The sequence below is a fragment of the Ambystoma mexicanum genome, chromosome 11 (assembly GCF_040938575.1).
Source record: "Ambystoma mexicanum isolate Mex_15411 chromosome 11, UKY_AmexF1_1, whole genome shotgun sequence".
Classification (NCBI taxonomy): Eukaryota; Metazoa; Chordata; class Amphibia; order Caudata; family Ambystomatidae; genus Ambystoma; species Ambystoma mexicanum.
The window spans coordinates 1,174,474,373-1,174,501,024 of record NC_090934.1 but is presented as its reverse complement, the minus strand read 5'-3'; the positions used below and the strand labels follow the sequence as shown (position 1 = coordinate 1,174,501,024).

The following is a 26,652-nucleotide window of genomic DNA, read 5'->3' as shown; positions in this document are numbered from 1 at the left end:
GGCACAGAATATTAGATTAGTCTCCATGCAGATATCCTTCTCAATCTCTCAGGGGTGGCTGCCTCGGTCCGGAGCACATTCCGGCTGCTGGCAGAGTATGGACATGTATCAGGGTTTAAAGTTAATATGAACAAATCTGTTATTTTCCCGCTTGGAAGGGGGACGCGGGAGGCATGGGATGACCTACTTGACCTTGGCATACCAATTGCCAAAGATTCTATAAATTATCTGGGGATACAGATTCCCAAGGCTCTCAATGATCTTTATGAGGTTAATTACCCTCTGCTGTTGTGTACCCATTTTGAGGACTTGGAGAGATGGTGAAAATGACGTTCCTTCCCAAGGTGTTATAATTTTATCAGGAGCTGCCTATTGCAATGCCATATAGTCACTTTATGGAAATGAAGCGCCGGCTTAGTACGTTTAATATGGCAGGGACAGAAGCATAGGGTGCCCTACAGGGTATTGATACAACCAAAGGAGAAGGTGGGTGGGGTTACCAGATATGTGCCTATACTATAGAGCAGCGCAGTTTTGGGTGCAAGAGACAATGGGTGCACACTGAGAACCAGCCGCTGAGGGCGGTTACAGTGGGAGAATGACTGTGGGTGCCCTTGAAGGCGATCCTGCAGAAAGTACACGAGCACCGCATCCTGGGCGCAATGTGGGCATTATCGAGAACTAAGAGGGAATTGACATGAGTTACAACGTGGCCCTCACATTTGAGCCACATATGGGTGTCCCCTATGCGAGATAGTATCTCAGACTACAAGCACTTTCAGGAGTGGTACGAGGCAGGGCTGGATAGGGAGGGGCAGGTTGTGAATCGAGATGAATTTGTCGGCCTGCCTGTGCTGGAGGAAGCTTTGGGTATAGGTTCTTCATCAGTGTTTAAATACCTTCAGTTGAAAGGAGCATTAATGAGACCAGAATGAAAGGGGGCCATACAGAGGGGCTTAACGGCCACCATAGAGATACTGGAGATAAGGTCTCTATGAAGGGCTTGGTCTCCAAGTTGTATCAAGCGTTGCTGGTGGCCCAGGGGTGGGGGGGGGGGGCAGATGCATAAAAGAAGGTGGGAGAGGGACATTGGGCTTGAACCGGGTGTGGAGCAGTGGTAAATGATATGTAGGAATGTGCCACAGGACCTTGGTGGCCTGCCAATACAAATTGCATGGCATTAAGTTGTTATATAGATGGCAGTGGGACCCGGTAAGGTTGTCTAAGATGTATGCGGGAATAGACCCCAAGTGCTAGAGGGGTTGTGGCCATAGGGCAGATTATTAGCATATGCGGTGGGGGTGCACAGCATTAAAGAAATATTGGAAGGAAGTCCTGGGGTGGATAAAATCCTAGGGCGGAGTAGAGAGATCTATCATCCCCACATTGGTGTTGAGGAGCAGGAGAGGGAGTGGATGTGGCTTCCACATATGGCTCATTTTCTTATGCTAGCCGCACAGTATGCCTGGCGGCGGGATGGAAGAGGGCTTTGCTCCCCACAGAGTGAAAATGGGCCTTGAAAGCCTGGCAGATCTATGAGATGGAGCTGCTGACTGGGTAGCTACATGACCAGAGGACAATGTGCACCTCGGAGTGGGCACCCTTTCTTTAAAAGTTTGGCCCCCACAAAGGACCATCTGGATGAATCTGGAGAAGGGTGGGGAGGTGACAAGGGGGGACAGAGGTTAGAGGTTATCAGGGCCTTGGGCGTGATGCAGGGTCCACATCCCACTGCGAAGGATAAGATAGTATGCCGTGGTGTACTGAATCTAAGATTACTATAACCTGCTTTCCTTTGCTGTGCTATGGGGGTAGAGGGACTGAGGGGGAGAGGTGGGACTTATTTGTTTTTGTAGGAGGAAGAAAAAGTGTAAAAGGCTATTTAGCATAATGTGAAACATGTATATTTGTATTATGCCACAACTGCCAAAAGAAATTAAATAAAATAAAAAAAAGACCATGAGGAAAAAAAGGGTGACTATGACTGCTGCAATGCCAGGCCTAGGTACTTTGCAGTTGCCTTGGATGCCTTGAATTCTTCAAGTGACTCATTCACCTTTCCCCATAAAAATGATACCCCATAAAAGGGCATGCTCAGCAACTTCACCTGGATATCAGGTACAAAACCAGATGTCCTGAGCGAGGAGTGACATCTGGTGATGGAAGCTGTGTCCACTGAACAGGGCACAATGGACTGTGTCTACGCCCAAATGTATATCTTGACAAGCAGTCGCACTGCCAACCGCATCTTTGTATTGCTTTCCCAGCTCTGTCACCTACTGGTGTCAAACATAGGTGTTACCAAATTTAAGAACCCAGTCTGAAGTGTCATTGAAAAGCATTAATAGTTCCCCAAATGTTCATTTGTCTAAGATGTCTGTGAGCTCGCACTGATCTACTGATTTAGACGGGATGATAAAGCTCAATGCCTCCAACTACATTTTCCATGGTATTATGGAACTGGGCATTTGGGGGACCATAAGAAGAAGACTGCATTGTTTCCAGCTCCAGTGAGTTGTCAAGCCCACTGGCATTGCTCAAGTCTTCTGCCATCTCCACTACATCTCCCAGGTAAACACTACAGGAATGTGCCCTGGGGATGTCGCCCTTGGCTCTAGAATGTGTGGGACAACATTACTCACTTTGTCAAAAATCTTATCCACAGTGTGGAATCATTTTTTCTTTGATGCTGGAATTCAGAAATCCATGCCTAATCGAATTGGCGATGGTATTTCAATCTGCTGCACCAAGGCTTTCAGAGATTCAGCACTCAGGCTGACAACAAACAGCTCCAAGTGTGCAACCCTTAGCTTCGGAAAGGCCTTTACTTTCCTTCTAAGGTGCGCTGGGCTTTGGCTTTGCCATCAACGCCATTGGTATTGTAAACATTGCCATCTGTTTTCTGAATAACTCCCACTGCTCTGATGAGGACAAAAGCAGTTGGGCATGTTAGGGAACATTCTGCTGAATCATGAGAACCTTACTCTCCATTTCCTCCGAGAATGACGTCTTCTTTTTGTGGGAAAGGGAGGATGAGGAATGTCAGGATTCATTCCTGGAGAGGCCTTTTGTTGTCTTTCTGAAGCCTCTATGTTTCCTTTTCGATGAGCAGCCTTTTTTAGAAGTCGGCTTTGTGTGATGATTAATCGTCCCTTACTCAGAAGATCTATTTTTTTCAAGGGTGTTTCCCTTAACTTAGATGGGGGCCAACCGAGAAGTCAGCTTCATTGTGTGTTTGCTAAGGGATTTGGGTTCATCGTCTGACAACCACATTCTGCTACATCGTACTCTGACACAGGCACTACAGACAGAATTTTAAACAAAACCCTTGGTGTACCAGGTATATTGCACAACAAAAACTGTATCGCTAGGTGAAACATTTTGACACAGCATGTGGACAAAAGGAACTGACAACGCAGGGTGTGGTGCGTGAAGTCATGGAGTTGGACTGTTAATGCAGGTTAACGCAGAGCTACACTGTGCCCTCTGCTGTGAAATTTTTCCGATGACAGCTGCTGCTGCATAGAGAATATCTAAGATGAGGAATCAAGAGGATGCAATCCATTAGAATTTTAATTTGTTTGTTTTAACTTGCAGGTTTTAGTTGTGTTAACTATAGTAGTATTCAACAGATGAGGATCAAAGCTGATAACCAATTAAAATAAGTGTTTATTTTCAGTTACAATGGAAACATGCAGATAAACCATGGTCACATTTACCCTCTTGGTCACATTACCAATTCTGCAAGAAAACATGATACAACCCCAATGAATTAACATATATCTTTTTGAACTGAGAAATTAGAAAAAGTAAAGTTTTAAAAATTTGAATTGCAGCATGGACTTATTAACATTTTAGAAACATTTTACAAAAAGAATAGGTTTCAGAGACCCAGGTTCTTACCAGACTCATTTCCAGAAAAAAGCGAGTGTTCAAGCCCGTGCTTAAGCAATGTTCTCTTGTCATCAATACTAGAAATGATTGGGACCTGAAAAAAACAAAGATTGGTGGTTCAGACATTAGGTGTAAGTACTACAAAATTTGAGCAATTTGAAGTTAAAACCAATTGTTTTATATTTTACATTTAAAGAGTAGTTGGGTTCAAGCGTTAGTTTACAAAATATTTTCCCAATGTATACATCTCCACAGGTTATGTACATGCACACATCAATATTTGAGTGGATGATATGATTGTCTTAGTTTATTTATTGCTGAATCTGAATTTAGGTCCCACACATGGAACAGCGCTATGCTGCGGAAGTAACATTGTTAAAGCAAGGGTTTTTTCAGCTCCTGTCGAGCAAAGCATCCAGCGCTTGGGAGAGCCTCATACAGTATGCTAGGGCTTTCAGTCTGCTGGGTGCAAAGTTTGCAGTGACAGCAAAGCAGAGGGAATACATTTATAGTAAGCCTTGTACAAGTAGTTCCCCCTCACTTCAATCCAGCTCAAGCCAACATGCTGGCAGTGAATACATCCTTTCGTGACAGACACATTCCTAACGCTTTGAAACATGCGCTTGTGATCCCCCTGCTTAAGAAGCCTTCTCTGGACCGTGCTGTGCTTGCTAATTTCTGTCCAATCTCACTTCTCCCCTTTCCTACGAAATTGTTGGAGCCTCTGGTCTCCCCTTTGCTTTCTTCCTTTCTGGAATCCTCTGGGTTCTTTGACTCTTTTCAGTCAGTGTTTCGCCCCGGAAGAAGCACTGAGTCAGTCCTCACCTCTTTGATGGGTGATCTTGACCGCCCGCTGGATCAGGGTGGTGTCGGAGCAGTGATTTTGTTAGATCTCTCTTCTTCTTTTTACACTGTTGATCACCCCACCCTGATCTCCCAGTTATCGCGGGCTGTCCTGTTTGGCCAAGTTCTGTCATGATTTTCTGCCTTTATGGCAGACCGTTCCCAGTCTCTTTCTTTTCCCCCTTTCTGTTCCAAGCCTGTTATGTAGAATTGATTATTTATAACACGCTTAATACCCAGAGGTTTCTAAGCGTGGACCCGGGGATCGAACCTGTGTTGTCTTGCTTCTAAGGTGAGTACTTTTCCCCTGAGCTATCCTCCCGAGTTCTAATGTGCTGCAGTGTTCTGCAGGGCTTCGCACTCTTGCCAACACTATTTAACATCTATATTAGGCCACTTCTTCACCTTATTCAGTCCCATGGATTCCGGTATTATTCATATGCCGATGACAGGCAGATTATGGTCCGCCATGATCTTACTCAGAGACCACTAAACGGCTTAGGGGTTGCCTTGAGAACCTGGGATCCTGTATGGCGGCGAACTGGCTTAAACTCAATGGTGACAAAACAGAGGTTCTGGTTGTTGCTACCTCCAGTCCTCTGTCTTTTTGGACTGTTGATTTCTGGACGATTTATTTGTGCCTTTTTCCTGTGACCATTCCTTCTGTAAAGAATCTGGGTCTAAAAACTGCAACATCTCTATCTATGGGTGATCAGGTCGAGTCAGTCTGCAAATCTAGTCACTTGGAATTGAAAAATCTTCGGAAAGTTCTTCCTTTTATTCTGGCTGGATTTCAGGCCCCTGTTGTTGCGGCTCTTGTACTTCGCACTATTGACTATTGTAACTCGCTCTACCTTGGTCAGCCCTGCTATCTCTTGTACCATTTCCAGCTTCTCCAGAATGCTGCAGCTAGGTTTATACTTCACCCTCGTTGGGTGCATATGACTGCCCTGCTTAGTCAGCTCCATTGGCTCCCCGTTGAGATACGTATTCTTTTTTAAATCGCTCTGCTTGGTGCATCAAGCCTTTTACAAACTAGGCGCGGAATATCTTCAGGCTAAATTTGCTCCCTATGTTCCTTTCCGCTCGCTTCGCTCCCAGTCTGCCCTTATGATCCAGGTTCCTCGGTTTAGACTTTCTCATATGGGTGGTTGCGCTTTTTTCATTGCTGCTGCCAGGGCCTGGAATTCTCTCCCTGGTTCCCTCCATGCCATCTCTGATCATCTTTCCTTTCGTCCTTCTCTATTTTCCTCTCTCATTTTCATACGGTTCAGCGCCATGATGCCCTAGGGCGAACGTGAGCTTTATAAATATCCCTAATATAACACAACAAACAAACCTTTATCCTAAACTACCCTTCCCCTCGTAGCCAGACTGTTATGGCATGTTGCTGTGCCTGTTCTGGAATCCTGGAATCCAGAACAGGACGGTGGAAGTTTAAGTGAGATTCTGGATAAGCGGCTCGCTGGGGTCCCTAATAAAGGTATAACTACCTTTTGAGCTGGTATGTGGTGTCCTTCACCTGGATGCCACAAAGAGGTAGATTCGCGTGCCTTGGGAGCCCGCAGGCTGATTGCAGTAGTGTTGGTGTCTGCCGTGCCCCGACCTGGAGCAGCACGGTACAGCAGGCAGGGCGGCAGCTGCAGTGTCCCGCTGTGGAAGTGAACCAAAAGGAGGTCGGCTGCCAGTCACTGGCGTGCTCCCTGCGGTGGGATTTGGGTCTGGCCCAAGTGGCGTTGGAGCGGGCTTGAGTGCTGGCTGTTGCTCATATACTTGTGAATTAGCATGCAGCAGAGGAAAGGACCATCTAACATGGCCACATGGAAGCGGTGTGTCAGCCAGCTAGCCAGCGCACTGAGGTGTATGCCTTCCGTAGACAAAAAAGAAGCTTAGTCTACTCAATGACTGTTTCCCCCGGCGCTGTGGACTGCTGTACCAAGGGGTGGAGCCACAGAATGTTCCTTGGGTTTGAAGCTGCTGGAGGCACATCAACTTACACAGTACATAAAGTCAGGAATATACAAATAGGGACTAAAGGAGAACTACAAGAGGAGTTGGATAAACTGTGCATGGGTGCTATCACTGAGCCCATCGTGTCATCCGAGTGGCTCATCCCAATAGTACTAGTTTGCAAACCAGACAATGTCATCAGAATGTGTGTGGACTTAAGAGACTTGAATGCTAACATCTGGGTGGATAGTCATGCCTTACCGAACATGAATGCAATTTTGACAACCATGAAAAAAGCCAGAATATTTACAACCTTATATCGGTCATCGGCATACCACCAGATTGTCCTAGATGAAGAATCTAGGCACTTGACACCGTTCATGGCACAGATGGGGGAGTTTAGATTTAAGCGCATGTGCGGCTGCTGTATTTCAAAGGCTAATTCAACAGCTGTTTGGCGGGTTGGACAGTGTCTAAAACATACAAGACAACCTTCCCGTAGCTATGATGACTGAGGAAGGGCATGATGCCAAACACAAGTACCACCAATCCAACATACCGCGATTATGCATCTCTTACAAAAACGCAGATCGACTCTTTTTATGCCATGTGATTTCTGTTTTATCTCTCATTCTTCCCAAACAGCTAAAGTACTTAAATAAAGCAGTGATTAGACAATGGGGAAACTCGAGGAGGCAGACTACATCCCCAACAGATGGGCTTCAGCCCAGACTTTGAAACAATTTGTTTTGGTATCTGTTCTAGTCGATCTGCAGTGAGTAGTGGGTGTTGACAGTGCCATGCCTGATAGTTCATTTATTTTATTTATTAATTGTGAATTTGCATGGCACTTATACATCAAGTACATTGTGTTTCAAAGCGCCCACAGGGCAACAACGAAGGAGCATAGGAATAAAAGGCAAATATAACAACAACTAACAACAATGATGAGAGAGCAGTCCTATTAGGCCTTTAGAGCATTCAGAACATGCAAGTGCAGAGAGAGAGAGAAGGGATGAGGGTAAGTGCTAGGACTACCACAGAGGGAAGTGCTAGGGAGTAAGTTGCAAACAGCAGTTAAGTGCCTGGCAGAGATCAATTGGTAAGAGTGGTCAACTGCCAATACAATAAGGGCAGCCCTGTGAGATAGCAAAGGCCACTGGGAGCCCAACAGCAAGTGCTGGGAGTGGGGGAGGCTGAAGGCTATTGTGTGGGCAGGACTCAGGACACACAAGGGACCTGGTCCCCAATCTCAGCGACTGAGGTTTAGCAAGGGAGTGAGAGACAGAAGCAAGAGGTGAAAAGGAAAGTCTTGAGGAGCTTCTGGAATTTAAGGAGATGCAGCTCAATACAGAGCGGAAGGGGGGGGCTGTTCAAGAGGAGGGAGCCAGCCAAGGAAAGAGATCGGCCACCACCTTACTGTTTAGAGAAAAGCTTGACACACAGAGTTGGCGCCGGAGCGGCGGAAAGATCTGGAGGGAGAGTATTTGGTGAGAGCCAGTTGTAGATAGAATGGTCCCCGGCCCCAGACAGCCTTGAGGATGCTGCAGAGGGATTTGAGCGAATTTGATCCATGCAACAAACGGGAGCCCGTGGAGAGATTTTAGGGCTGGAGAGATGCAGTCCCTGGGTTTGAGGCCAAGGATAAGTCTCGCAGCCCTATTCTGGATAAGATGAAGGGGGCATAGAGAGGAAGATGGTAGATTAAGGAAAAGGCTGTTGCAGAAGTGTAGCCTAGAGAGTACCAGACCTCTAGAGACATTGAGCTTCTGGGGGAAAGTGAGAAAAGGAATGATTCCTTTGAGGAGGTGAAGTTGAAAATGGGCCTTCTTGGCAAGGTCCTGGATGTGAGGGAGGAAGGAAAGTGGGACATCGAAGAGGACTGCAAGGTTTCTGGATTCAGAAGAAGGAGAAGGGGGCGAGCCCATAGAGGGTGGCCAGAGTGAAGGGAAGAAAGAGGAAGCAGGCACTCCCTAAATCTAAAAATTGCAGAAAAAGGGATCCAATATTTAGGTATAACTCTTACGGATAGAGTACACCTTTTATATGAGGAAAATTATCCGAAATTACTGGAGAAAATTAAATTGTACATACAACGATGGAATCCCCTAACAATCTCATGGCGGGGATGCATGGTAACGGTAAAGATGGTGGTTTTGCCGAAACCGGTTTACTATTTTCAGGGTATCCCGATAAGAGTCGCGAAGTCCTTCAAATCTCTTACAAAGGTAATTACATCATTTATATGGCGAAAGAAACCCCCAAGGATAGCCAAAGGAGTTCTAATGGCTCCAATGCACGAGGGAGGAATGTCTCTTCCTCATTTCCATAAATACCATCAGGCGGCGCAACTTTGGGTCTTTAGGGAATGGATGGGAGGGGACCCGGGTAAAGTATGGGCGGCACAGGATAGGGCGGTGTCTAGATCGCCATTGGAGGGAACATTATGGATATAGAAACAACAGACACCCCAACTTGTGGGATAGCGAAGTCATGAGAGGTCCATTAGAGGCATGGGACGAGCTAGTAAGGAAGGGTATATTATCAGAAGAACTGGCCCCATTTACCCCTATGTTTTGGAACCCAGAATTCCCATCCGTAATGGAAAAAGGGGCGTACAGCAAATGGGAGGTAGCGGGCTACACGAAAATAGGGGAAATTATTCATGACCAAGAAATTAGATCATTCGGGGCCTGCGAATCTCTTATGAAAGTCAAAAAAAACAGGACAGATACAAATATGAGCAATTACGGCATTGGCTTGCAACCCCATCTATTAAAAAAGCAGCAGTGAGGGATCTTACCCCATTCGAAAAATTCACGCTGATAAATTCAGGGTCCAAGAAATTGATCTCCTTATTATATAAGTTTATCAATGTGCAGAAAGAGGACAAAGTGGAGTTCTATGCAGAAATGGGAGAAAACACTGGGAGAACCCATTAGTAAGCAGCAATGGGAGGAACTATGGATGGGTATCCCTAAGCTGACCCAAGCGGTGCAAATGAAAGAAATGTGGGTAAAAATTGTAATACAGTGGCACTATATGCCAGAGGCTAAACTCCATGTACCCGCACGTTTCTAAAATATGCTGGCGGTGTGGCTCGGGAGAAGGCATCTGGAGGCACATTTGGTGGGACTGCCATGGAATTCAGGGGTTCTGGCTAGACGTTAGTAAGCACACACAGGGAATGTATCGTGACGCGGGCCCGCTTGGAGAGATTGTGTGGTTATGTGGGATAAAGGACCAGCATGCAAAGAAGCTTTCGAAAGTGCAATGGGGGACTCATTTGTTTGGTGACTGCTGCATGGGCAGCTATAGCCCAGAACTGGAAACAAAGGGACCCTCCGTTGGTATTTGGTTGGCTACAGAAGGTGTGGAATATGGCGGCAATGGAAAAAATTACCCATAACCTGCAGGGGGCTGGTGGGTCCTTCATGAAGGTGTGGGGCGGGGTGTTAGAATACCTCCAATCAGACTATATGGAGCAGTGGTGCCCACACAAAATAAGGATTTTGGACCTATTTTTGGCATAAAGGATCCGGGGGAAAAAGGGCGTTGGACAATGTACTTCCGGAGGGGGAGGGGGAGGGAGGGACAGGGCAGGGGCAGAGGGGAGTTTATTTTTGGTTCTGTATGTTGACAATAAAAGTTAATAAAACATTTTTTAAAACATATTAAAAAACGGCATGTTCCACAAGAAAAAAAAGAAAAAAAAAAGGGGGTAAGAAGAGAAAGATCTTCGATTGTTTATGTAGAACAAGGCTGTGGGATAATTACCAACAGTACGGAATAAAGATCATGGAATTCATTTTTCCCCTGGCATTGGGAAAGACCAGGCACAGGATTTTTTCCCTGGCATTTAAAAAGAACATGTAAGGTATTTTTTCCCCTGGCATTTGTAAAGACCAGGGAAGGGATTGTTCCCCGGGGATTTCAAAGACTAAGGAAGAAGATCACCTCCCTGGGAATATTACAGGGGCAACGCTAGGTAAAATAGGTATTGAGGGACTAAAGGAGAAGAAGCATGTCAAAGAAACAGTCAAGCATGAATCATTAGTTAACCTAGTAGTAGTTTAGTAGCAATCGAGTGTGAGGGTCAGAATAGGGTTTGGACATCGGACAGTGGACATTTATTTTGATGCTCGGACGACTGTCACATTAAGTAGTTTTGTTGAGGTAGGGAAACTTCTCCCAACCCCTTTATGATTTAGATAAAAGCAATGTGAACCAAACCAAACTGTGTCTGTCTCCTTACTCTGGCCGATCACATTAGCCACTGGTTGAACAAATCTGTGCCCGGTATAACAAAGAAAAGGTTGGTTGTCTAGTCTCACCTTTGCCAGCCTGATAATGTAAAAGTTTAAAGCCCTTTTTGAATCCACTCTATGTAGCCTCTCTTCTACATTGGATGGATGAGGTGGTGGATAAAATGTAATTCTTTGTGTCAGATGGAATTGGCGCCCTACCTTGGGAAGGAATGGGGGACAAACCCTCAAAACAACCTTCTCTCTGGAAAACGTGGTTAAACGAGGATAACATGATAAAGCCTGTATAGCTCACTCACTCTGCGAGCAGAGGTAAAAGCTACAAGAAAAATAGTCCTTCAAGTCAACAATTATATTTATACATTATTTAGTTCATAGAACTTTACACGCAAATTAGTTAATACATATATACACATATTCTCAATCTTAAAATTCATTAAAACCAAGTTCTTAATATTTGAGCATACATAGCTAAAAAACTATTGCCAAACATGTACATATACAACACACTAAAAAAGAAAAAGCCCTCCTGTGGCGCTTTTCAATGATACTGGATATTGACACAAGGTAAGTAAGTTTAAATGAATTTTAAAAAAATAATTTCTTTTCGTAGGTGCAAACACATATATATCAAAAAATGAGTTTGTCGAACTCATGAAAATAGAAAACAAACTTGATATCGGTTGTCAAAGTAAGATCCAAGTAATGCAGATTGATTGTGGCCTTAGTTGCTTTCACTAAGTATTAGTGCTTGGATCAAGGTTTCAAATGGTACAGATTCATTGTAGCCTTAGTTGTTTTCACTACGTCTTAGTTCTTGAATCAAGGTTTCAAATAGTACAGATAAATTGTGGCCTTAGTTGTTTTCACTAGGTCTAAGTATCCTTGATTGTGAAGAGCAAAGTCTTTTAAAGAACAGCGTAAAGTTCCAAAGTTTATGAAAAGTAATGTTTTCTTGAGAGCAGGTTCTGTTAATCATAGGACTCCTTCCATTGAGGATCACTCCTGTATATATGTGTTGTCCTCAAAAGGACTTACTCCAACCATAGAGCCAACTGCTCTTGGAATCAAACTTTGGAACTTTACGCTGCTCAAGAAAACTTTACTTTTCATAATCAAGGATACCTAATCCTAGTGAATACAACTAGGGTCACAACTGCAAAAGGATTTACTCCAACCATATAGCCAATTGCTCTTGGGATCAAACTTTGGAACTTTACGCTGTTCTTTAAAAGACTTTGCTCTTTACAATCAAGGATACTTAGACCTAGTGAAAACAACTAGGGCCACAACTTTTCTGTACTATTTGAAACCTTGACTCAAGAACTAAGACTTAGTGAAAACAACTAAGGCTACAACGAATCTGTATTATTTGAAACCTTGATCCAAGCACTAATACTTAGTGAAAGCAACTAAGGCCACAATCAATCTGCATTACATGGATTTTACTTTGACAACAGATATCAAGTTTGTTTTCTATTTTCATGAGTGCGACAAACTCGTTTTTTGATTTATATGTGTTAACACCTACGAAAAGAAATTAAATTCTTTTTTTATTCATTTAAACTTACTTACCTTGTGTCAATATCCAGTATCATTGAGAAGCGCGACAGGGGGGCTTTTTCTTTTTTAGCTTGGTTCAAGCCCAGTGCAGACTCTGTGGCATCCCTTAGTTGCTGCATCTCTATTCTTATCACTGCAAACTCAGAAGATTTTTCCAACTTGGGGCGCCGACACTGTTTTTTAGGCTGATATACAACACACTAACACACACTAAAAGCTCTAAAAGCTTTAACATTTTTGTAAAAAAAACTACATCATACATATTTCATCCATAAGAATTGTTAAAGGAGTTCCTTTCTAATATATTTCTGAATATGAAGCCATATTTGGTACAAAGCAAAGTATACCCAAATGGAGTTAGTGTTAAGACAGTATGTCCAAAGTTCCTGGTCTAAGATTGCATCATAACTGTGGAACAGGTGCCTTAAGTGAATCATATATAATGGGAACAATTTTGGATATTCCATAAAGATGTGCTTCAAAGTTTCTTTGTACCCAGTAATCATACAAATTCTGCAATATCTACAATCCTCTTCAACCATGCACCCATAGTGGTGAGCACCGGGAGTTGATTAGTCCAAATCAAAACCCTAAGTCTTTGCACCTAAAGATCTGAGCAGACTAATACATAGGGCTGGGGTCCCATAAACCTATGGGTCACTAGACAGTGGGGCATAACCTCGAAGAGTAGCTAAGTGTTCGTAATTACAAACCCAGTCCCACTGCACCATAGTCTCTTCAGAACCTCGTATTGTGTCCAGGGGTGGAAATCAGGAGACCAGTTCACAGTAAGGAACAACATTTTTATAGATTTTAGATAGTTATCATTTTTCTGTGTCGCCACAAGACTATATGAGACCATACGGGATAGCAGAGTATATTTGCTAATGGTTTGCGTTAGAAGAAACAGCTCATCCCTGCGTCTTAGTGTCATTGCCTTCATTTATAAGAGTCCCAGTACTAGGCGCAAGTACTCCATCGGAGTAGACTGTGGTAGACTCAGCATGCTACGCCAGAAGAACCCTTCAATGTGGTTAAACCATTCCAATTTATCCATTTGCAGGGCTTCTAGACCATACAATATGGAGGAACAGAACCGCTGTTTGTACAACAGTAGGATCCCACTCAGAGAAATCTGCCCTTTCTCTTGCAAATCTGTTAATCAGAAAGGTTAATTGCCTTGCCTCTGTGGTTTTAGATTTTATTATGTTTTCATAACTCGCTGAATGCATTAGTTCAAGACAGAGGTATTTGTATGAGGAAGTGCACTGGATTTGTGCCAGCAGGGTTTCGATGGCTGACTTATTCATTTTTTTGGAGGAGACTAGCATCACCTTGGTTTTCTCCAAATTTATGGTCAACTCGTTTTCCTTGGCATATTGGGCCAGTTCTCCGACGAGTTCTTTAATTCCAGCCACACTGTGGCTAAGCACAAAGTCATCAGCGTACAGGATTGCAGTAATTCTGTCCTGATCAATCCTAATTAACCATTTAGCATCTGCCTCTAGGTGACGGATCAAATCTGCTAAATATAAATTAAAAAGAAGTGAGGGCATCATACATCCCTGTTTAACCCCTCTGTTTATGTTGTTTGCTCCGGAGAGATGGGTTCCATATCCTGGCGGTAGTATTGTTATGGAGGGACTATCTGTAGAAGCCACGGAGGTCAGCCCCATTCAGACATTTTTTACACAGAGTCGGTCTCTATTGACCAAGTCAAATGCAGATTTAAAATCCACGAAAGGCAATATACAATGAAGGGCTCAGTTTACTTTTTGCATTAGAGATCAGTCTGTCCAAGACTCTATTAAGATTCATACTGGTTCCTGCTCAGAAGCCGGTTTGTAACAGATGTAATAGTTATTTTTCCTCCACCCATGTTTGCAGACGTTTCAGAACACATGTGGCGAACACCTTCTCCGTAACATCAAGTAATGATAATAAACAATTGTTTTCAGGAAGTGAGCGGTTTCTGGCATTATAAATAGGTACCAGTGCGAATTCAGTCCAAGATTTTGGTATCTCCCTCTGCTGGCAAATCTTAGAAAACAGTATACATAACGTCGCCCAGTTTCCTGGGTCAGCCTTTACGGCCGTGAGCAGACAATTTGGTCCAGGGGCCCTTGAGTTTTTTGCTGTTCCTATGATGTCAATTATACACTCCCTGTTAAAATGTAATGGCCACGAGTGCTTCTCGGCTATTGTGGTCCCCCCATCTTGTCCTTGTTTAAACATCTTCGCTTCAATGAAACTCCTGCCAATTATGTTCAGGAATTGGGTTTATTTTGTTCTCCTCCTTCGGATCCTTAGCCAAAGAGAAAGTATGCTACATTTGTTTTGGGTTACGGCTCAGCATTACCTTTAATAGCTGCTGCACTTTATATGTTAAGCCTTCTGCGTTATGTTTTTTGTACCAGTTTCAATACAAGTTCTTAGCCTTTTTAATATTAACCAAGGCACTTTTGCACCTCTCTGTGCAACTTCTGCTTAAGCCAATTGTATTTCCATATCAAAAGCCTTTGCCTTTTATTCTCCAACGAGGTCTGAGGCCTTCCCTTTAGAGTCCCACCCTTTTAGTTGTTTCAAGAATCCATGATTCAATGCCTTCTGCGATAGTCTTAGCCAGGTAGTTTAGACCATTTACTGAAATATCAGCAAGCTTGTTACAGGCCTTCCTGATATTACCTGCAGACCAGCGAATACTATTGCCCCACTAGGTTACCTCCAACTCCCCAGGTCCCATTATCCTGGGCTCCTCGCCTATTTCTTTTATATGAAGTTCTAAAATACCATGGTCACGATACTGGGTTGCAACAATGATGACACACATTCTAACAGCGTAACATTCCCACATAAATAGTTCGGGATTCTGCGTTTCTTGCCCACATTCCAAGTTGGCTTACCAGGGATGTCATTAGGAAGTCGACCGTTCAGGGGCACGAGTTCCCACTCTGTAAGGAAGTGGAGCCAATCACGTCCATTGGTGTTAGATTTTTTCAACATCAGGTTATTTTTGTTCAATATGTGGGGCAAGTTCACCCTAGAAACAGATTCACCACATCTTGCATTCAGGTCACCTCCCAGAAGGATTATGTCAGAATCCAGGTCGTCAACCCAAAAGATTATAATGTTGTCTATATGCTCAAAGATAGACTCTGTTTTATGCATCCCCGGGGGTTCATAAATGCATACCATTAACACTCTTTATCCCCATGTAGTAAACCCACTTCCACAGCCAGGACATATTGTCTATATGCTCAAAGATAGACTCTGTTTTATCCATCCCCGGGGGTTCATAAATGCATACCATTAACACCCTTTATCCCCATGTAGTAAACCCACTTACACAGCCAGGACATTTCCCCCTACGTACATTGGCTTAATAAGTGTGCAGGGGAGGCCTTGTCGGGCCCCTATTAATAAACCACCAGAGGGCTGTCCTATCAGCAACTTCTTTGCCAGGGTTTGATGAATCGCATATTTATTCAAATAAAAAGGATATAAAATTGTTTCCTGCAACAATAAAATGTTAGAGTTCACAAGAAGTCTAGGGATCCACTGTCTGTTAGAAAATGCGAGTGCCCACGTGTGTTCCACAAAATTATATTAATAGTCAACAAACTGAGTGGATAGGAATGAAGAGGCTCAACTGGAGCTCCCATTAAAAATGTTAACACCAAATTTAGATATCAAGGTGGGACTATAAAAGGGGCTGCTGGAAAGATATTAGTCAGTCCCTTAAACTGTATAATAGGCATCTTAAAATAAAAGCCTTGCTCTGGCGTGCGTTTGAAGATAGATAATGCTGCCAGATAACTCTTGGCAGTGGACACCTGCAGCCCCCGATATACAGGTCTAACAGAAACATAAGCATAGTAGGAGTATCACAAGCTAAGGGATCAATTTCTTTAGCCCTACACCAGCTGCAAAACATATTCCAATGGCAGCAGTATAATGCTTTTGTTGCTGGTCTTCTGGCAGAAAGCAACATCTCCAGAATGTCTTATGCAAGGTCCCAATCTTCATCTTAACTTCTCAGAAACCAAGCGTGAAGGTTCAGATTTCTGGGTGAAGAACACAGCCTCCCTCTTGTGAGAGTATATCTGCTCCTGGGGAAGACGGAAAGGAAGGCAGATTGTTAAATCAATAAGTTCCAGGTACCATGTTCTCCTGGACCAATCCACAGCAATCAGGATCATGGACTTACAGAACTTCCTGAACCTTCTGATGACATGAGGAATGATGGGCTGGTAGGAGTGCGTACATGAGTGGAAAATCTGTCCACCACAAACGCATCCCCTAGATCTTCTCTCTGAGGAAATTCCCTGGAGCAGAACAGGTCGCATTTCCTGTTATACTGGACATGAACAGATCCACTTCAGTGGTTTCCCAAAGGGGTGAAGATCTCTAGAAGGACTTCCTGAGCAAATTCCCACTCGTGAGAGATTGTGCTGTGCCTGCTCAGAGCGTCTGCCGTTGTGTTGTGTTCTCTTCACCAACTAAATGAACAGCCAATACAGAGATTCCATGTTGGTGAACCCAAAACCAGAGCTGCATTGCCTCCCTGCACAGTGTTAGTGACCCTACACCTCCTCTTTCGTTGAGGTAGAGCACGCCCCTGTTATGGGTCATTATCAGGACATTCTTCCCCTGAATAGAAGCCAAAAAGGTCATCAGCGCCAAACTGATTCCCCCCCCCAGCTCTAAGAGTTTTATGTTTAGTTTGGATTCCGATGGGCTACCAAAGGCCACTGGTCATGAGTTTGTTCATGTGGCCCCCCAGCCCGTGAGCAAAGGATCCGTAACTACTGTAATCTCTGTCAAGGGTTGCCAAAAGGGTTCCCGTTTCATCACATTATCCTTGCAGGCAAACCATATGAGATCTGTATGATCATTCTCGGGATCTGAAGGTGGTCCGTCATCTTGCCTGAGAATTGTGACCATTGGGATGTGAGGGCCAACTGTAGGGACCTTATCCTTGGGTGGGCCTCTGGCACCAGGAAATTGCAGGATGCCATGAGGCACAGCAGCTTCAGAAAATCTAAAGCCTGAAGATGTTGGAGGTTCTGACATTTTTCCACCATTTGCAATATGTGTAGAGCCCTCAACTCGGGCGGTGAAGTCTTTACATAGGAATAATCCAGGACTACTCCAATGAATTGCAGCTTTTGGGAACGTGTCACCTGGGACTTCTTGAAGTTGAGGGAGAAGCCCAGTTTGTGGAGTGAGTGGCAGGTGGTGCTGAGATGTTCCAGAACCTGTTCAGGAGAATGGGCTCTGATCAGCCAATCATTGAGGTAGGCATAGCTGCCATCACCGCCATCAACTTGGTGAAGACCCTCAGGGTGGAGGTGAGACCAAAACGGAGTATTCGAAACTGAAAGTGAGAGTTGGCAATGGCGAATCTCAGGTACTTTCTGTGCTTGGTATTTATGGGCACAGTAAGCAGCCTGAAGATCGAGGAACACTGTCCAATCCTGGAGCTGAAGGGCCAGGAGGATCTGTGAAAGAGTGACCATCTTGAATCTGCCCTCCTGGGGAACTTGTTCAAACGTCTCAGGTCCAAGATGAGTCACAGTCCTCCATCCTTCTTGGGGACCAGAAAATAGGTGGAGTACCAACCTTGGTATTGGTTCGCTACAGGTACCCTTTCCAGGGCATCTTTCTCCAGCAGGGAGAGAATCTCCTGCAAAAGAAGTAGGTCAGGTTCCCCAAGAGATTGATTGCTCGGGGACAATCTGGAGGACTTTTCAGGAATGGGAGACAGTACCGTTGAGCTACTGTCTGCAGAGCCAAGCATCTGAAGTAATGTTTTGTCATTGTTCAAGATAATGGGGCAATGGCATCCCACTGGAAGTTCGTGAGTCACATACTCAATGCAGTTTTGGAGTAGTGACTGTGGCAGAGGGTAATTAGGCAGTAGCTGTTTGGGCAGCTCTTCCTCCATGACCCAGTGCTGCACGTGGGAATCTTCTTTGGCCCATCTGGACAGTGACTTCTGCCACTCATTCCAAATGAGGAATATAAATGAAAGGAATGTCCTCTACAACTGAGAGGGGACGACTGCTGCTGCTGAGGCTGGCGAATAGCTGCCTCCAAGGATTTTGCAGCCACCTCGGAAGGCTGCAACTTTTCAAGGCTCTCATCAGCTTTATCCCCAAAAAGGTGTGCGCCATTAAAAGGCATATCCAACGAGGGGGCGCAGTTGCGCACGAGAGAAGATGGCCGCTCCCGTGTGAGCTCCGGCGAGGAACAGGGCCGCTGTAACGCTCACCTGGTATCCACGGGGACGTCACTCAGCCTGTTCTGACCTCTTACGACCCCGAACCCTTCTCTGGAGTCTACTCGACTGGAGACTGGGCCTGAAACATAGGATTGGTAGAGTTTAACTCCCTATTGTCTCTGTGTGCTTGAACCCCTTCTTCCCCGGGGTCCAACTCTTCCCTTTGATCCACAGCTCACCTTGTTTTCTTGGAAAGTGTGCTCTCCGTCCTGCTTTCAGCGCAGGGGAGCGTTGATGTAACGCTCACCTGATTCCCGCAGAGGCGCGGTCTTGACTGGGTGAATGCTGTATCTTCAAAGGTGATGTGTAACACACGGTTGGCTCTTTGGGCTGGACCTCTGTGCACTGTATGTCTGACTCGAAGAGTAAGATGTCTGCAGATAGAAAATATGGGATTAATGAACTGGGGTTATTGGGTGCCTCTCTCCTCTTCCCTTTCTCTTCTCCTGTAGAACCCCAAAGGTTAACGCCCTCACCTTAGGTAAATGAACGCCGAGCTCTCCATCTGCCTCGGGGCAGGGTGCCGTAACCAGTTTCTTCACTGGATAAGGGTGCAGGCCTCTTGACCCCAGAGGACTGCTGTCCGTCGTTAACTGCACGAACGGTAAGTTCTGGGCACTTCAAATGTCTTAAAAGTCTTTTGTAATGATATCTCTTGTTTTGCAGGGTTCCGGCGATGGCGGATGGCGGGCTGATGAGAGTTGAGGATCGAACCCGCGTGAGGAATAGAAGCGCCTGGAAGCACGTAAGTAAGCGCTTGTAGCCTGCTTCACGATGCGCACTAACTGTCCCTTTTATCTTGCAGGTACAAGTTCGGAGCTTTAGAGAAGCTGAAGGGTGCTGGAATACCCACTGGATTCGGCGTGGGAAGGAGTAATGGCACGTGAGTAATAAAGTTGCCCAATGTCTTTAAACGCACCTTCTTTTGTCTTTCAGATGCGGGATGCAGCGCCGAAGGCCTCCGGAGCGTGCGAAGAGCTGGTAAGCTTTTGTCTTTCAGATGCCGGAATGCAGTGCGAAGACCTCCGGAGCATGCGAAGAGTAGGTAAGCCTTTGTCTTTCAGATGCCGGAATGCAGCGCTAGGCGTTGGTGACAGCCGATGGACCAGGTAAGAGATGCGCTGCCACTGAAGACCGTAGTGCTAACCTGTTCTTTCTTTGTCTTTACAGGTGCTGCTGAAGACTGGATTCCAGGATGGTAAGCCTTTGTTCCCTTAGGCCCAGGATCAGAAGCAGAAGACACGATGAGCGTTCTGCTGCAGAGAATGCAGAATAACGCAAAGCAAGATTCATCCATCGGGTGTGGTTTAAATAGCCTCCTGTAGTGCTTAGGTGTCTCCTTCCACAGCCACGCCTAGGTAAGAAAAGAGTTCCTGCTTTCCAGAAGAGTTCCAGTGTTCTGAACCTAGGGAGTGGCTCCTGCCCCACCCAACAGGAAAAGTAGTCCCAAACAGAAGAGGATCAGGGGTTCAACTGGCAGGTAAGTAAGCAGCATGGTCTGCTGCAGGTAAGTCCACCCAAGCATTATGAGCTCGGCGCTTCCAGCGCTGGGACTGGGCATCTTTATGAGCCTGGTGCCACTGGCGCCAGGACAGGGTCCAAAAGGTCCCAATTGGGACTGGCTGGCACTCGGAACCGGGGTTAAGGGTCTGCTTCCAAGGGAGTCGGGCAAGTCCTGATCTTTTGGAAGCAGAGATCATGACAGTTGATTGATGCGGGCTCGTTGCTGCCTAGTTACTTCACTGGCAAGAGTCTGACAGGTAAGTATAATGAGTCTTTTGAACAGTTCTCTAACTTCGTTCCTTTCCTTCCTTAGATGATGGCCGGCGTCCGGGGATGGCGACGTGCTGCTGATATGAGTAGCGCTGAAGGTGAGCGAGAGCGCGATGCACGATGCGACCCTTTCGTATTTGTATTGAACTGAGTTCTTTTTCTGTGTCTTTTAGGTGCAGCGACGTTTTCAGCGTGCATGCCGGTTATGAAGAAGAAATGCAGTGAGTAAGCGTGGTATGCGGCGCCTCTAGATGTTTCCACGCTAACCTGGAGTGTCTTTTTCCCTCTTGCAGATGGATGAGAAGTTCCAGAGACAGAGTTCCCCCAGAGCGGCTGGGATTCAGGTATGCGTTTGAAGCTTGTACAGTCTTTAAAAATAAGTGAAGATTTGCTGAATGCTTACTAATGCCTTTTTTCTGTTCTTTTCCCTTTTCCTTAGGAAGCGGCATGCCGGGATGGGAATGACACCGCTGAAGATGCCCGCAGAACAGAAGAAGCAATGAATGATGGGCAAAAGCGCCGCAAGGTAAGGCTGTTCCTAACGGTGTTCTTGTTCTTGCAGGAGCTGAGCGCAGAAGAAAGATGCAGGCCTACTGGAGACCTATCCGAACAGGGTGAGTGTCACGCTGCAGTGCAGAAAACACAAAGCATGTTTCTCAGCCTGGGCTTGGCTTAAAAAGTCTCTGGGTATCCCAGGTGTCTCTGGGCTGAACCACACCCAAATGACTAGACTGCACATGCAGTTCTGGGAACCAAAATATGTGGGGGCATCCATCTCGTCCCCATCAATGCACTACAAGTCCAATCCCCAATGTTATCCTATGGGAGTGAGTGAGTCTGGTGCCACAAGCGCCAAGTCTGACTCGAAGTGGGTCTTTGGAGGGATGGAGAGACCCTTGAGGGCCATGTAGGTGATTGTGGCCTGGCTCTAGCCTGACATCTTGGAGGGCTGGGGACATGAGGGGCAGGAATCATGACAGCCGCGATGTTGTTATAAGCACTTATAGTGACCGGTTCTGCGTATAAAGAGCCGCAACCCCTATAGACTAGGCTCGCGAAATTGGGTGAGCGCCGGTTGAAGATACAATGGGAAACAACTCCATCCAAATCCCGCGAGAAGCAGAGCCTGGAATCAAGCCGAGACCTGGGGGGAGGAGCCCGGCGAAAAGACAACGCGAGCGGTGGCTGGGAGACTGACGGCCCGCTGGCACCCGGATGCAATGCGGGCGCTCCGCTCCTCGTAGAGCGCCTGCAGCCCCCCACCCCCCGACACTCTGATAAGGAGAAAGTGAATCATCGGAACGAGACGAGCTGCGTCCTCGTCTGCGACTGGGAGAAGGAGGCGGAGAACAGGCGGCCGACACAGCCACGGACACAACATTGCAGGCCCTCAGCGGGCACGCAACAGCTAAGTGGGGCGGAGCGGGGCTGGGGGGAGAACACAACTGGGCACTGACCCTGGGCCCCCAACACAATCGAGGTCTCCTGTACCCAACCTGGGTAAAGAGGGATATCTCTAGCTCGCATTCCCTTCCTGCAGCGCCGGGGCGCCCGCCAGGCCCTCCCCCCCTGAGGGATATATCCCGTTGCGGGACACGGATGAGACCCCTAGACCTTCATACCAATGCCGTGCAACAAAAGTGAAGCCCCCGCAGGGGGTGGTGGAGACGACCCAGGTGCCCCATAAGACAAACATCGGACAGCGAGGGCGCCGACGACGGCCCCTGCATCAATCGCCATCACTTCAGTGAAATAACATACGGCCATACAAAGGAGACAATACAAGAGAATTGAATAACCACAGCGAAATACAACAGGGCATGAACTCTCCTAGTCAAACAACCGGTGAATGAGACCAATGGTGTGTTTTTTCATGGTGGAAGCCAAATGGTAAAGGTAGTTGCACCATGCAAGTGTTTGAGACTACAAAAGGAGGATGGTAGAGGAAACAGGCTTTAAACTGGTACACCACTCCGCTGGAACGTAGGGGGGAACAGGCCGAAGATGAACAAGTTACTTACCAACTGGTAACGTTCTTTCCATTGGATGTTCCTCCAACGTATTCCTCATCTTAGATGTATTCCATCCAGCTTTGCTGTTCTTCGGAAATGTTTTCGGTAGAGGGCGCCGTGCGTCGATGTCATTGAGTCGAAGGTCCCTCGAAGGCCTCCATCAAGGGTGACGTCATCGGGTGTGTAAGTAGCACGCGCGGCGCCCGTTGGCCTCAGTTCTGTTTTTCCCCTCTTTTGTATATGTGATCTTGTACTGTGTAGATTGTGCCAGTAGACAGGTATCAGCCTTGTGAGATTTGAGATGGCAATAACCTGGAAAAAATCTACAGAGGGGTAGGTTGGGAGGGCGATGAGGAATACGTTGGAGGAACATCCAATCGAAAGAATGTTACCAGTTGGTAAGTAACTTGTTCTTCGAGTGGATTGTGTCCTCCAACGTATTCCTCATCTTAGATAGGCTCCCAAAGCAGTATTTTGCATAGTTCCTCTGGAGGAGGGGTCAGATTTTTTCCCCACCAATGCCTTTAGATGGCGGAATAAAGCACTGCTTTTCCAAAAGTCAGTTCCCTAGACTGGGAAGCATCCAGGCTATAGAATTTTGAGGTGGTGTGAAGTGAAGACCAAGTTGCTGCTTTGCAGATGGACCTTATTGGGACACCTCTTTGAAGGGCTGTGGAAGAGGCAATGCCTCTGGTGGAATGAGCCCTTAACCCTTCTGGTGGGTCTTTTTGTGCTAGTCTGTAGCATTCTGAAATGAAAAGCACGATCCAGCGTGAAATTGTCTGTTTTGTTACTGATTGACCCAGTTTTCTTCCTGTGTAGCCTATAAATAACTGGTTGTCCATTCTAAGTCTAGAAAGTCTAGAGATGTAAAAGCTTAAAGCTCTTTTTGGGTCCAGTCTGTGTAATCATTCTTCCCCCTTAGAAGGATGAGGTGGAGGATAGAATGAGGTTAAAACAATTTTCTGACTTAAATGAAAATCAGATATTACCTTCGGTAAAAATGATGGTTTAACCCTCAATTCAACTCTGTCCCTATGGAACACAGTATAGGGTGGCCCAGAAGACAGTGCCTGCAATTCGCTCACTCTTGATGTTAGAGCAACTAAAAAGTTTGTTTTCCATGTTAATAATCTTAATGGACACGTGTGCATAGGCTCAAAAGGGGCACACATTAAGAATTTTAATACTAAATTTAGATCCCAAATCGGTACTTGAAATGGGTGAGGAGGAAACACATTAGTGAGACCTTCTAAGAATAGAGTTATCAAAGGAATTTTGAAGTAGGAGCATTCTTCCGATGAGCGCTTGAAAATGGAAAGCGCTGCAAGGTAACCTTTTATTGTTCCGATATTCAGACCTCTATGTGCTAGGGTCAGAAGGAAAGATAGTACTTCCGGAATAGAACATAGAAAAGGATCAACATTCTTTTCCCTGCACCAGTTGCAAAACTTTTTCCAACGGCAACGGTACAGAGACTTTGTTGCTGGCCTTCTTGCCGAAAGCAACACCTCCATAACATCATGTGGAAGGCTCCAATCCCTGTATCTCAGCCTTTCAGATACCAAGCATGAAGGTGGAGTGTTCTGACCTCTGGGTGGAGAACCTGACCTTCCATTTGAGAGAGAAGGTTCTCTCTCTGAGGAAGACGCACTGGAGGACAGATGGACATATCTAGAAGGTCCGGATACCACAATCTCCTGGCCCAATCCGGAGCAATTAGGATCATGCGGTTCCCGAAGCGTCTCAGCCTCCTGATGACCTGAGGAATGACGGGAATCGGAAGGAACGTGTACAATAGTGGGAAATTCCAATCCACCACGAACGCGTCTCCCAGGGCTCCTCTCAGGGGAAATTCCCTTGAGCAATACCTTTCGCATTTTCGGTTGGTACTGGTTGCGAATAGGTCTACCTGAGGGGTTCCCCAAAGGGCGAAGATCTCTTGAATGACTTCCTGAGCCAATTCCCATTCGTGGGACACCGTGCTCTGCCTGCTCAGAGCATCTGCCATCATATTCTCTTCCCCGGCTAGATGAATTGCCGTTAAAGAGATTCCTTCCTGAATCGCCCAATATCAGAGCTGCATTGCCTCTCTGCACAGGGGTATAGTGACCCCAAACCTCCTCTTTTGTTTAGGTAGTGCATGGCCACTGTGTTATCCGTCATTATCAGGACATTCTTTCCCCTGACAGATGGCAGGAAGGCTTTCAGCGCTAGTCTGAATGCCCTCAGCTCCAAAAGGTTGATATGTAGTTTGGACTCCGATGGAGACCAACGACCGTTTATTGTCAAATCGTTGGCATGTGCTCCCCACGCCAGGAGTGAGGCGTCCGTCACTACTGTGATCTCCGGCCAAAGTTGCCAAAAAGGTTCTCCCTTTAGGGCTTGACGGACGCGTGGAGAATGAAACATCCTAATGACAAACAATATTCGCATTATTCGGCCCCGCATCAACTGCATACAAGGCTTGATTATGCCTTTGCCACAGCAGATGTAATGGCAGAGATTACTCAAATCGAATATAAGGCAAGGGTCCTCTCGGATCACTCGCCTCCAATTCTGGGATGGCGATATTGCCCCCGAGGGCGAGGATCCCTACATGGCGCCTCCGAGCGGTGGCGCTTAAAGATCCAGTCTTTAGAGAAGATATTAGGGATGAGATAACTAACTTTTTTGAGATTAATACTTGTAGCATTGATTCTGCGGGCACATTATGGGAAGCTTTTAAGGTGGTGATACGGGGGGTTGCCATTGCTAAGTCTAAAGGGCTACAGGGAGGGGTCTTGGCTGACCTACAGAGGACACAAGATGAGCTAGAAACTGCATTAAAGAATAGTAGTGTGGACACCGAGCTGGTACTCAAACTACAGCAGCAGTGTGCAGAGCACTGGGAAAGGCTCTGTAACCTCAATTACAAAAAGTATATTGAGAGGCAGCATGCGGGTGGAGATAAAACAGGCCGCCTGCTGGCTTGGCTATACAAAAACAAGACCCCTAGGCCCCCGATTAGGACAATAACTAGAGAAGATGGGGATGTAGTGGCCACTCAAGAAGGGGTCAACAAGGAGTTTGCGGATTACTACAAGGTGCTATATGGGGACGAGGTGGGGGGTGACCAACAGGAGATAATCGAAACGCTAGAAGATATAGAACTGCCCAAAATCAGTGAAGAGGAGAGAGAGGAGCTTGATGCGCCAATTACCTTGGAGGAGTCAGAGGAGGTTGTGAAGCAGTTGCCTACTAGTAAGACCCCAGGAGCAGACGGGTTCCCTAGCAAATTTTATAAAGTATACAAAGAGGAAGTGCTCCCCCCAATACTAGAAATGCTTAATGAAGCGTTTGAGATGGGAAGGTTGCCAGAGTCGCTCAGAGAAGCGATCATAATACCGCTTCCCAAACCCAACAAACCAGGGCATAGCTGTGGCTCCTATAGGCCTTTATTGATGCTGAACCAGGACAGCAAGATATTGACGGCGGTCCTGGCAAACAGACTGCGGAAAGTAATCGGTTGATTAATACCTCCTGACCAAACGGGCTATGTCCCGAATAGAAACATAACTCACAACCATAGGCGACTCCACCGGATGGTCGAATGGGGTGGCAGGAATGAGGGCGAAATGGCGATCGTGTCTTTAGACGCAGTAAAAGCCTTTGACTCGGTTAAGTGGTCATGGCTATTGGCAGCCCTGGGAGGGTACGGAGTGGGGCCAGGTTACATCAGGTGGACAAAGATGCTCTACAGCGAGCCGCTAGCCAGAGTCCGAACAGGATCAGTGATATCTGAAAGATGGCAATTTAGCAGAGGCACCAGGCAAGGGTGCCCCTGGTCCCCGATGCTTTACATTCTAGCCTTGGAACCCCTGGCAATATACCTCAAGCAACAATATGATATGATAGGTATTGAGGTAGAGGGAGAAAGACACCTGATATCCTTGTACGCAGATGATTTAATATTATACCTGCAATACCCAGAAGAAAATCTCCAATACATACTTGAAGTGATGGAGAGGTATGCGAAGTTGTCAGGTATAGCGGTGAACCCTCAAAAGTCCAGCATATTCCCGCTAGG

The 26,652-nt window shown here is 46.0% G+C and overlaps 1 protein-coding gene across 4 annotated transcripts in view; it reads right to left on the bottom strand.

The window, feature by feature from the left end:
- VPS13C (vacuolar protein sorting 13 homolog C) overlaps positions 1–26,652 on the bottom strand; it is a 5,236,720-nt gene that overhangs the window by 3,424,122 nt on the left and 1,785,946 nt on the right. For all 4 annotated transcript variants that reach the window (XM_069624493.1, XM_069624490.1, XM_069624491.1 and 1 more), the window contains one exon: positions 3,904–3,988. In XM_069624493.1, the coding sequence (XP_069480594.1) occupies positions 3,904–3,988 (85 nt within the window). The remainder of the gene's footprint in view (positions 1–3,903; positions 3,989–26,652) is intronic.